The sequence below is a fragment of the Gadus morhua genome, chromosome 8 (assembly GCF_902167405.1).
Source record: "Gadus morhua chromosome 8, gadMor3.0, whole genome shotgun sequence".
Classification (NCBI taxonomy): Eukaryota; Metazoa; Chordata; class Actinopteri; order Gadiformes; family Gadidae; genus Gadus; species Gadus morhua.
In genome coordinates this window covers 8,400,652-8,413,151 of record NC_044055.1, presented here as the reverse complement: position 1 = coordinate 8,413,151, position 12,500 = coordinate 8,400,652, and the positions used below count along the sequence as shown (strand labels likewise).

Genomic DNA, 12,500 nt, shown 5'->3' with positions numbered 1-12,500 from the left:
ATGGATGGAGCCACGATGTTGAGGGTTTCTTCACACCGGGCTGTGAACGTAGTGCTGGGGATTTCTTAATTGTTCGCTTTCACCACAGACAACAGTGAAAAGGTTTGGGGGATGGTTTGATCCGTGGCTGATTAGGAGGACTTTACCTGTTTTCATTTAATCTGCTCGCTGGTACTCAATGAGGCAGCAGATGCTCCCCAGCCACCGTGTCTGAAAGGTGTGGAAAACACGCTATTATGACTTATTTACTGAACTGTAACACATTGACATTTGAGAGCCTCTCCCGGCTTCCTCATGCTGAGTTAACGACTGTGCGCCTGCATCCTGTTTGACAACTGTGTCTTGAGGGGGAAATCTGTCTTCTATCTTCTGATATCTCTATCTGTCGTCAAGAAGTCAAAATAACAGTTCCGTACTAGCCTAGAGAAAGACATCTAAATCAGAATATATGTCAGTGAGCATTTTTAGATCTATCAACAGGTGAATCACCTGACAGCTAATGAACAGCCTCGCTTGACAACTGGTGGTGGAAAAATATTCTTAAGTGGGCGGAATTCTCTTTAAGCTGCTGTAGGTATTATTTAAAAAATATTGTCTGATTGTGATTTGTTAGAAATGGCATGGCCTTCTGTCAGCTATTAGTGAGCAAAATGCACTGTGAGAATATCGCTCTCGAGTTGACTGCACCTGCCTCCGTACGATTTTACACCTATCCCTGTTCATTTATGACCAATCAGGGCATCACTTCTGTCAGTGGTTTCGCCAATTCATCTCGCCTGTCAATCACAGGAGCGGAAAATTTGACACTTCTCAATGGCAGAGGAACCGAGGGAGGAATGGGACTTATCTTGTTCTTATTGCTCCCCACTGCTCTTTTCTGCTTTCTTTCGGTACAACTCTTGACTCTTACCTAGAGCAGTTTTAAGTGCAGATTGAAAAGAAGCTTTTGCTCACATAGCACAACGTTTGTTTGCAAGTGAAACCGTACCTTAAAGGGGACCTATTATGCTTATTCGACTTTTATGACCTATAAACGTTGTTATAATGATTGATAGTCCATGTTTAACCATACACAAAAAACGATGTCGATTTTCGAGAAACTCTTCCTCTCAGCTTTCAGCATTCTCTGTCAATGCTCGGTTTCGTCCTTCTCCGCCCCCTCGCCCCCCTCCTGCCAACCCAACTCTGTTGTGATCGCTCTGCACAGCCACCCCAGACTGTCAGCAGGGAATACGTTGAAATGCATTTACGTCATTATTTGACACTTTAGTATGGTTAAACATGACTATCAATCATTATAACAACGTTTATAGGTCATAAAAGTCGAAAAAGCATAATAGGTCCCCTTTAATTTCCCGTCTAGAATCAATCAAGTCATGCATCTCATTTAAACCCCCTGATGTGTCAAACCTTCTCTCTCACTAGCACTCTGCCTTCAAATGTGACTACATACAGTAACCCTTCATGACAACGGAGATGAAGCCGCTCCTAGGAGATTACTGATCTTCATTACGACAACACCACATGAAAGTATGATAAAAAAGGTGCATCAATAAATGTATGTTACCACCAATGCCCCCCCCCCCCCCAAAGTTCACACTTGTTGCTCTCCCTACAAAGGAAATGAAAACGGGCCAAACGCAAGGTGATCGCTACCGTAACAACATTAAACTCCTCGGGTATGCACAATGCAGCGATGGGAGATAAGGGAAGGTTGGTAAGTCTCATCCCTAGGAATATTAGAGAAGGGATGCAAGCCTGTTTAATACGGGATCCCTGTGAAAGGATAATTGTACATGATGCCATTGCCACAGTCTCGTTCTGCCTCTGAAGTAGAACTTCTTTATAAGGTTAACATGCAGATGGTATTTTCACTCCCAAGCATCCAATCACCCGGCTCCATTAATCACTTTTATTGCTTCATGTTTGGGAATGATGCCTTGATGTGGTATAAACAAGGGGCGAGGAAATAGTCAAAATGGTAATAATAATTGATGGCTATTTACAGCCTGTGTTTGTTTTTTTTTCAGTGCAATTTTATGCTTCGTCGGTCGCTCCTCCTTCACGGCCAACGAGGATGTAAACACACCAGTGGTGTACAAATCAGCCAGCGGACGCCATCTGCCTCAACTCCACATGCTTGCACACACACACACACACACACACACACACACACACACACACACACACACACACACACACACACACACACACACACACACACACACACGTACACACACACACACACACACACACAATCACAAACACCTACAGAAACACAAACACACATAACCACACACACCCACAGACACAAAAACCCACCCACAAAAACCCAAACACCTAAACAGACGCACCGACACACAGTCACAGACAAACAAACTGACACACATACAAAAAAGTATCCACCCTCACACACACAAACACACAAATAGACACACAGTCACAGACACACAAACGACACAAACACCCACATAGAGTGACACACCCACACACGTGAACCACACGCACAGGCACACACACACATACACACACCTTAACAAAACACAGGAAAACACACGCACACAGGCCCATACCCACAGACGCAGACACAGACACACACCTTAACAAAGCACACGCCTATCCCCGTCAGATAGGACCGGTTGCATCCCTAATGACTTGCATGCTATCGCCCCCATCAGCGGTGGAGGACCACTCTTGACACGGACCTGCGTGGACGGAGCATGCTTCCAGCCGCCTCTGACTGACTGGCGCATGGAAAGGGATCAATGGATTACTTTCTCTGCGGGGGGGGGGGGGTGGGGGTATGTTCTTGGGTGGGTCGGGGGAGGCCAGGACGTGCGTGTACATCCTAAGAGTGGGATTATAACGCTGGAAGACGAGCAGCAGGGGGTGGGGGAAGGGTGGTCTACGCCAGCGGCAGGGCAGTGATGAATGGACAGGCTAGGAAGATCCTGAAGCCTGCATCGCAATGTGAGCACACACTCTGATGTACATGCACACCGACGGCGGTGGAGGTGGATTGGGAAGCATTACACAAACACACACACAAACAGACACACACATACACACAGACAAACACACACACACACACACACATGGATACCAACAGTGGTGGAAAGGGATTGAGAAAACATGGACACACAAACACACACGCCAACGCACGCACACACACTCACACACGCACACACACACACACACACACACACACACACACACACACACACACACACACACACACACACACACACACACACACACACACACACACACACACACACACACACACACACACACACACACCTGCGTAGCAACAGTGGTGGGAAGTGAAACTGATTGAGAAAAGATGCGCACACATAAACACGCCAACGCACACACATACACTCACACACACACACACACACACACACACACACACACACACACACACACACACGCACACACACACACACACACACACACAAACACACACGCCAACGCACGCACACACACTCACACACACGCACGGACACAGCGCATGCTTTCCATGCTCATCTTTCACCAACTCAGCCATGAGGCAAACATCACAACATCACGAGCCGCAAACATCCGGAAAAAACACATATTCTTCCCCTGTCCCAGCGTATTTTATCTTCTGCAACAAAGCACAAAGACTCAAGCTTACGTAAGGACCCTATGTTATGCGTCGACATTTACGCCATGCGCGCTGACGGATAGATCGGTAACTGACGACCGTGAGAGGCAGGGCGTTTACGACATGAAGGGTATTTATAGCGTTGGGGCGAAGGGACTTTGCCTGCAGCACTGGGGAAACCCAGTGCTGTGGATATGATGAATGGCTTTAATGAACATGTTGCATTAACGCCAAAACCTGAGGGGTGAGCAAGATGGAGGAAAGCATTAGGCAATGCTTATACCGTCACCTGCACATGCAAACAGCGGAATTAGCTACACACACAGGAGGTATGTGTATTCACACACATACCTCACAAACACTCACACACATAAACACTCCCACAGACGCACACATACTCATACTCTAGAGGATCTACACTCTAGGTGTTAGAATCTTGATTGTATTTGTTCACAACGCACAAGTCTGTGCATGCACACACCTGTTTAACACACACGGACGACACTGGCCACACATACACACCCGCACACGCCTGTGAATACGCAGTCTACCTTTTGACACACACAGACGCACTAGACACACGTACACACTCACACACAAACACGCTAATGAACGCACACTCTTGCGCGCACACACACATATACATACACACACGCATAACGTCTCATTTGGGGTTTCAATTGTTCCAGCATCCTGATCAAGGTGGTCCTGGAAGGAGTGATGACAGCAGATGGAAACTTTGCCCAGAATGTCTCTCTCTCTCTCTCTCTCTCTCTCTCTCTCTCTCTCTCTCTCTCTCTCTCTCTCTCTCTCTCTCTCTCTCTCTCTCACTCTCTCTCGCTCTCTCTATCTCTCTCTCTATCTCTCTCTATGTCTCTCTATCCATCTCTCTCTCTCTCTCTCTCTCTCTCTCTCTCTCTCTCTCTCTCTCTCTCTCTCTCTCTCTCTCTCTCTCTCTCTCTCTCTCTCTCTCTCTCTCTCTCTCTCTCTCTCTCTCTCTCTCTCTCTCTCTCTCGCCACATCTTTTCATGTCATCAAAGCAACGATGGGGACCTCCGACTCCCCCGTCTCCGTAGCACGCTCTGAATAATGCATCAGCAGCAGCCATGGGGTTGCCTGCCTGGCGGAGAACCCACCGATCGGAGAGCAACGACAGGGGGGGTGCATAGTGTGTGTGGGGAGGACTGCAGCAAGCTAAATATATGGCCTGCCTCTAGCTAGCAAGCTAGCTGTGGAGCGAGAGAGAGAGAGAGAGAGAGAGAGAGAGAGAGAGAGAGAGAGAGAGAGAGAGAGAGAGAGAGAGAGAGAGAGAGAGAGAGAAAGAGAGAGAGAGAGAGAGAGAGAATTTTATCACGCATATTGTTGCATATTTTCATGTGCAAGCGTGCATACATTCACGAGTGCATTGATGCGGGTGGGTATGCTCGTTGAGGGTATACATGCTAGTGTGTGTGTGTGTGTGTGTGTGTGTGTGTGTGTGTCTGATGCTTGTGTATGTGTGTTTTTGCATGCCCTTACCTTGGGATGCATTAAAGAACAGTAGCACATAGGCTAGAGCAGCTATTGTCATTCTGACGGATGTGGTGGTCGCTCAAACACAACCACACAACTGACGTGAACACATCAATTCATGAAGCAAACCTCATTTTGCACTCGCCTCGCATGCCATTAAACACTGAGAATTTTCCACTAAAACTCAATTTCCCAGGCTGTAATTACCTTGGTAGAGCAACATTGACTCATTCGGGGTTGCTCTGAGTGGCACATGCTCTCTCTCTCTCTCTCTCTCTCTCTCTCTCTCTCTCTCTCTCTCTCTCTCTCTCTCTCTCTCTCTCTCTCTGATATCCCTGTCAGGTACTTTACTTCGCAGACATGGAAGGAGCAAAGCCCCCCCTGCTAATCGTCCACCACCATCACACCATCACACCGCCGCTAATGAGATTCAGCACAGCAACAGAGCCAGGTGTTATTATGAACTGTTGGAGTCAAATTTGGACCAACTCCATCGTAAAGGCCATTAGCGATGTTGCCGCAATTCTGCCTCGGCGATATTACAACGGCTCTGCATGTTTCATAAGATCTTGTGTCGAACCCTGTGAGGGAGCCACTCTGCGTTTATTGTCCCTTACGGCGCCGCAGGAAGGTTGGCAACCAATAGTATAGTGTGTTCGAAAAGGCTAGCCAGAGGACAATTCGGGTGCACACATAAAAAGTTGTTCTATAACCAGGCAGGCCTTGACTAGTCTATCTGTTTTTAAATGAAAGGGAAGCAAAGTGATGAGGAAAAAACACGTTGTTTTTTTAAGTCTGGTATGTGGAATAGTGGTCTGGGTGCACAATGCTTGGCTCCTTGTGAACCTCTAACCACTCTCGAGGTGAAGGTGAGGTTTGAAGCGCAGCGCATTTCTCATTTTACCGTCTGAAGGCTAGAAAATAGCAGAGGGTTTGCAGAATAACATCGACACAACTACTCGAATGTACTTTCAAAAGCAACGGGTCGAGGGTGGTACAACAACAACGTGAGGAGGAATATTAAGAAGAATAAGAAGATGAAGATGATGATGGCGATTCATATTGTTGTTATGATTACTATATATTTTAATTTTTTAATTTTTACTAGGCTGAAGACAATAGAACACTGACATTTTGTCTTCCCGTCCTAACTATTGTCCATATTGCTGGCTTCGGGATTTCAAACATAATCAAAAGAATCCTGATGTGAAATGTTATGGATTAACTTTTTCATTACACCCTTCTGGGTTTCTAGTGAGATTCTGGGTTTCGTGTGAGAACTAAAGGCTCACTCACGGTCCAATCCTGTCCTCTCTTTCTTTAGTTTATATTAGAGACAAATGTTTGCTCACAAATGTGAAACGAAGATCCCAGGGAGAACATTATTGTCTCAGAGAGAACACTCTAAGACACCAACAAACACACGAGGTATGTTGAGAGTCTGACAGACGGTTGCACGTAAGCTGGGCTCATAGTCCCCGCTCTTTCTCTTAATTAAACTCTCGGTTTGTCAAACCGAAAAATAAATAAAGGTCTCGCTGTGACGTCCAACCATCAGCCGTCGACAATTCAGTGAATTCATTTAAAGTAGCGACTTACTCTACAAAGGCCATGGGGGAATGAAAGTTTCACTATCCTGTCACACTGTGTTCATCTCTAAATTAAGGAAGAAGGGAAAAAGGCACAAATAATGTCGACAAGTGTCTACAGTCAAGCGAGCAATGTCTGTCGCCATTAACATTTGCACGTCTCCAGCGTAAAGCTTGTTTAGATAACAAGGAGTGTTCCTAAAAAAGGTAAAACGACGTGCCTAACAGATTGCCTTGGAAGCTCCTTCTTCAAGTCCCGAAAGGCCCTGCCTGATGGAAATGTAATTCAACCGCTGATGCATTCACAGCGTCGAAGGGGTCATAGTCATTAATCTATGCGTGAATGAATCCATGCGTATGTGGTGCATGAGGCCAGCGAGAGCTGTGGTGATGAAGCAGGACGGAGTTATCAGAGATATTAGGGAGACTTATCGATCACTCTACCTCTGTGTGGATTATGTACCGCCGCTGGGCTTGCTATGAGCCGAACGGCCACGTGAACCAGCGTTGGAAAGAAAAGACCTGTCGCTTGGTTCGATGTTTTTTTTTTTAAAGATTAGGTATGTTTTGGTTCAAAATGAGATGGTTCTAGATTGGTCTAGAAACTCTTGTTTTAAATTTAGCTCTTCGGCCCGCAGCCCCAAAAACTTTGACAGATATTGTTTTTTATTGTCAAGGTTTTGCGGCCCCTTTGGAGCAGTGGACTTGGATGGTTTTATAAGAAGATTAAAACAAAGCACAGCCACTGACGACCAGTTGCTTTGGTCAACAGAATCAACAGCAGGGTTTGTTTAGCTCCTTCAGCTCAGTGATGGAAGATTACGACGCCCCAGATTAGAGGTTGGAGGAATAATATGGGTATATTGCTATACGACCACCGTCATTGTTAGCAACAACAACATGTGTAATATCTCCAGCGATGCTAATGTCTTCCCGAGTGTATCTGCAAAAGATCTATGATGATGTTGTTCATCTCCACTTTGTGGGCAATAAATCACCACCAACTATGTTGTCAAAGAACACCCAATCTACATGTTTGTACGGAGGAGACGTTGATGTTTCACTGGAAATGTGTGATGTGAATTTCGAGCGAAATTTCGTTTGGCTATGTCTCTTCAGATCAATGTCTTAAAGATTTTTTTTTTCTTAGAGTAGATATATTCCTCCTCTCACTAACACAGCCTGTGTGGTATCATTGGCCCACATCCTCCCTTGTGTCCTGGAATCAGATCAGTATGGAAGATATGCGCTTGCATTGACACTTTGCACTTTATGAGGTTTCTTTCCCTGACATAATGATCTCGAGTGACAGGGAATGAGCCCTCGTGGATCGGAATCCAATTCATTCGACTTATTCCTTTGCTTCACAACTCCTCTGTATTCTGTCGTAAATCTGTCCTGTCCTTGTGTGGGATTTAAGCAGAGTCGGGGAGAGAGGTAGATAGAGAGATGGAGAGAGAGTGAGGGAGAGAGAGAGAGGGAGATGAAGTCGGTTAGAGGGATTGCTTTAGTGAGGAAGAGAGTGGAAAGAGAGATGAAGTGAGAAAGAGAGAAAAGAGTGAGAGAGAGAGAGAGAGAGAGAGAGAGAGAGAGAGAGAGAGAGAGAGAGAGAGAGAGAGAGAGAGAGAGAGAGAGAGAGAGAGAGAGAGAGAGAGAGAGAGAGAAAGAGAGAAAAGAGTGAGAGATAGAGAGAGAGAGAGAGAGAGAGAGAGAGAGAGAGAGAGAGAGAGAGAGAGAGAGAGAGAGAGAGAGAGAGAGAGAGAGAGAGAGAGAGAGAGAATAATTGGTTGAGAATGATAACTCAAGTGAGTAAGAGAGAGTGGAAAAGCGTGATTGAATAAGAGAGAGGAAGATAGTGAGAGAGAGAGAGAGAGAGAGAGAGAGAGAGAGAGAGAGAGAGAGAGAGAGAGAGAGTGAGGGAGAGAGAGAGGGAGAGAAATAGAGAAAGAGAGGAGAAGAAGAAGAGAGGAAGAGGAAGAAATCCTATCATGAGACCAGCTGGAGCTAGTGAGAATGAAAGTATCCCATAAATGTGTGGTGTTTTCGGTCTGACAGCCATACGTGATGAGTGATCACATGTTAACCCCTACCTCCCGGGTAAACCCTCTGCGCTCTCTCTCTTCCCTTCTATATCTAGAGATCTACATCTATTGATAATATATATAGATATATATATATTTCTACCTATAGACCTCTCCCCCTTTCTTTCTCTTTGCCACCATAACTCTTGCTCTACTGCGCCTCATTCATTATGTTGCAACCCTTCAATTATGCAACAGTCAGCCGTAAGCCTCGTTGGGTGCATGCTTGCACTTCCTTCGCTCGCTTGTGTGTGTGAGTGGCGTGGGCATTTTTTTCTGTTGTTGTGAACATCTGCTCACAGAAAACATATGTTTCCTGCGGATTGTTGTGTGTGTATCGGTAGACAACAAAAGGAGATACATGGTGATGTAGAGGTCATCATGGAGATGATAAATACTGAGGAGTTGGTTGCTGCGTCTTTAGCAAGTCAGTGATGGAGTGGAATTGAACCAGATACCGGGGGGGTACTTTCACTTACTCCGTGTAACGAAAAGATTGAGACGTTTGTCTACATCCTGAAAGTAGTCCCCAAAGAGTTCTTTAGGGAGGCTCGACCCTGCTAGTATGCTAACTAAAGCCTTTGAGGGAGCCCAGGTTAAAGTCTGTGGCCCGTATCCTTCAGCCAATTCTGTCTCACTCACAATCTCTCACTTTCAACCCAGATCCTGGGTGTGCCTCTCCACTCCTCTCCTGATATATAAAGGCAGACCATCCCATAAAAAAAAAGATGTATTTAATTTGTCTTACGCCAAATCCACCTCCCCCGGTCAAAACAGATAAAAAAGAAACACATACCTGCATTGAGCACGTATTGACAAACCGCCACGTGAAAGGTCAGAGAGGCTGCTTTGTAATGAGGCTCTTCCTGTTTGACCCCCCCCCCCCACCGACCTCACACAATCACATCCAGACACGCACAGTGCCAGCCGCTTAGTGGCAAAACTTATCAGCCTTTTTGGGCGATTCTTGTCTGAAGTTTATCCTCAACCAAAAACACCAGAGCGCTGGTTTTTGATCTCGGCTCCAGAATCAGCGGGTGAAGGGAGGTCTGTCTTTCGCCAGAGGCGGATGAATGTCAAGCGATGGCGGACGTTATTGCACCACTGCTGCTCACATTGCCTTGTGTCAATGTTTGCTCTGTGCATTTCTAAACTCCAATGTTTATCCAGGGTTATTGATTTGAACCTCAATCTATTCCCGGAGGCGGAGAAGGGGCTGTTTTCTCCTGAGCCCGCTCTTCTCTTGGATTATTCCTCACAAAACTTTAATGACTTCAGAAAGACGAGATCATACAGAAATCAAGTCAGGACTTATTCACGTAAACTGTTATGAATGATTCAGCAGCCAATGATGACTTCTTGCAATTAATTACACGCAAGCACACAATAGTTCCTGATTCCTATTTTTTCACCAGAGCTTTCTTTAATTATTCAGGTCCATAGTGCTATTTATGGGCTCTGATGCGCCTTCCTGAAAGATTCATGATGCGACTTTAAAGGACTGGATGTCTACCTCTCCTCTCCAAAACGAACCAACATAACCCTAACCCTAACCCTAACCGACCGCGGGTCACACGCGACGCTCGAGCAAACGAGCGAAAAGCGCCAAACGCACTCGACCGCGAGCGAGGTCTGTATGTCAGATGGTGTGAGAGTGTGTGTGTGTGTGTGTGTGTGTGTGCGTGTGTGTGTGTGTGTGTTTCTCTAGATGGGATGTCTTGGTATGTGTGACCTGGCACCTACTGGGTGCTAATGGGGGCCAATGGAGCCACAGTAGAAATGGTAAAGAGGGAATGCTAGGTTTTCTTGAATCTCTGGAGCACACACACACACGCACTCCACACACAAACGCACACATGCACACACATGCATGCACGCACACACACACACACACACACACTGACATGCACACACAGAAGCCCCGTCATGTCCACTCAGGTCAGACACACGGCATGTCGCCATGTGTAAAAGAAGAGTGAGATTGGCACGGGGAGATGGATGGTGGTTTTAAACCCAGGGCCACAATGATGGCGAGTTAAAGGATAGCACGTTGCCGGCACACTTTCTTAACACCTGTCCGTATCGCTGGCTCGTCCTTTCCCGTCTGCAAGCTACCTTCACATCACACTTCATTCTGAACATTCTGGCTAGCAGGAATAATTTTGTTTGCTCCCGGCAAAATGTAGCAGCTTCGTATACCTGAGGCCAGCCTGCCCTTGCCAGTTCCAGGTGGTAAACTGAAACTGTTCATTATCGTATTCCAGGTACAATGATGTTCATCTCGTATGTATCTCTTCATTAGCTGGTGCATCATTAAACCTCTGCTACTACTACTACAATGACTACTACTGCTACTGAGTCAGAGTGTCAGAGCACAGCAGGGGCATTGCCGCTGCTTTGAATCCCCCAAGATGGGAAGATGTCACCGTGCCTTTGAGCCAAGCCTGGGATGTCACCGTGATCACGGTTAGAAATCAGCGCGTCGCATTGCAAAGAAAATGTCCATTTCCCATGATCCTCCGGGGGGGGGGCAGTCCCGAGTAGAGTGGTTCCTCGTCTCCCTTGACATGGGCCGTCCCCCGTGCGTCCGGGTGGACGTGTGGCGTGTTGCGTGGGGGGCCTGTGAGTCATGACCCACCAGGTGGTCCATCTGAGACCCCCCACACCCCCCCCCCAGTCCAGAGGCTCCATCTGTGGGCCCCGTGGGCCAGCTCCGCGGCCTCTCTCACGCTCCCCTCCACCCAGGCGCCTGCTCCGGCACGATCACCCGGCTTCCCCCGTCATCACCACCCCCCCCCCCCACCCTCCCCCCCTCCCCCCTGTCCTCCATCCCTCCGAGCGAGCAGAGATCCACGTCACGCATCTCCTCCTCTTCTTCTACTTCACTGCCTTCATCTCACTACTCTCCCCCCCACCCCATCCTCCCCCCTCCTCCTTACTGCCTGCCTGTGCATGCCTGGACCTCAGCTCAAGGACCCTATGGCGGCTGCCTGAAGCACGGGGGGGGGGGGGCACCCAGGGGTTAACTCTGCAGAGCCCCCGGCCCACGCAAATCTCAGGCCCCCCCTCTCTGAATCCCCCCGAGCCCCATCACCCCCCCCCCCCCCCCCCCCAAGCCCACACACACACCGCAGCATCCGCCTACCTCTGCGTACCTCCAACACCGTACACCGTGTGTGTGTGTGTGTGTGTGTGTGTGTGTGTGTGTGTGTGTGTGTGTGTGTGTGTGTGTGTGTGTGTGTGTGTGTGTGTGTGTTTGGGGTGAAGCTGATGCAGGGGGATAAGGGGTGTGACGTGGGAGGAGCATGAGGGGAGATAACATCGATGGATGTCATGTTATGCCACGGGGCTCAACCGTCTTGAGGCTCGCCTCCGCAACCCCCTCCACCTCCACCTCCACCTCCACCTCCACCTCCACCTCCACCTCCACCTCCACCACCACCACCTTCACAATCGGCAACGTTACAGCAGGCTCAGCTCAGCAGACACCGGGAGGGGCGGGTGCGGGTTCTGACGTGCACCAGCAGCACAGAGACCTGACAACAAGAGCAGAGGTGAGGCACGAGCCATCGAGTCATCTGCTTCGTCATTCCGACTGAGTTATTAGCCCTCCGCCCCACCCACACACACACACACACACACACACACACACACACACACACACACACACACACACACACACACACA

At 47.8% G+C, this 12,500-nt stretch overlaps 1 protein-coding gene across 1 annotated transcript in view; it reads left to right on the top strand.

Annotated features, from left to right (window-relative positions):
• LOC115548624 (basic proline-rich protein-like) overlaps positions 1 to 12,353 on the top strand; it is a 39,913-nt gene extending 27,560 nt beyond the window's left edge. Inside the window, exons 4-6 of the mRNA XM_030363387.1 lie at positions 11,605 to 11,634; positions 11,899 to 11,928; positions 12,178 to 12,353. Of these exons, the coding sequence (XP_030219247.1) occupies positions 11,605 to 11,634; positions 11,899 to 11,928; positions 12,178 to 12,353 (236 nt within the window). The remainder of the gene's footprint in view (positions 1 to 11,604; positions 11,635 to 11,898; positions 11,929 to 12,177) is intronic.
• The last annotated feature ends 147 nt before the right edge of the window (positions 12,354 to 12,500 follow it).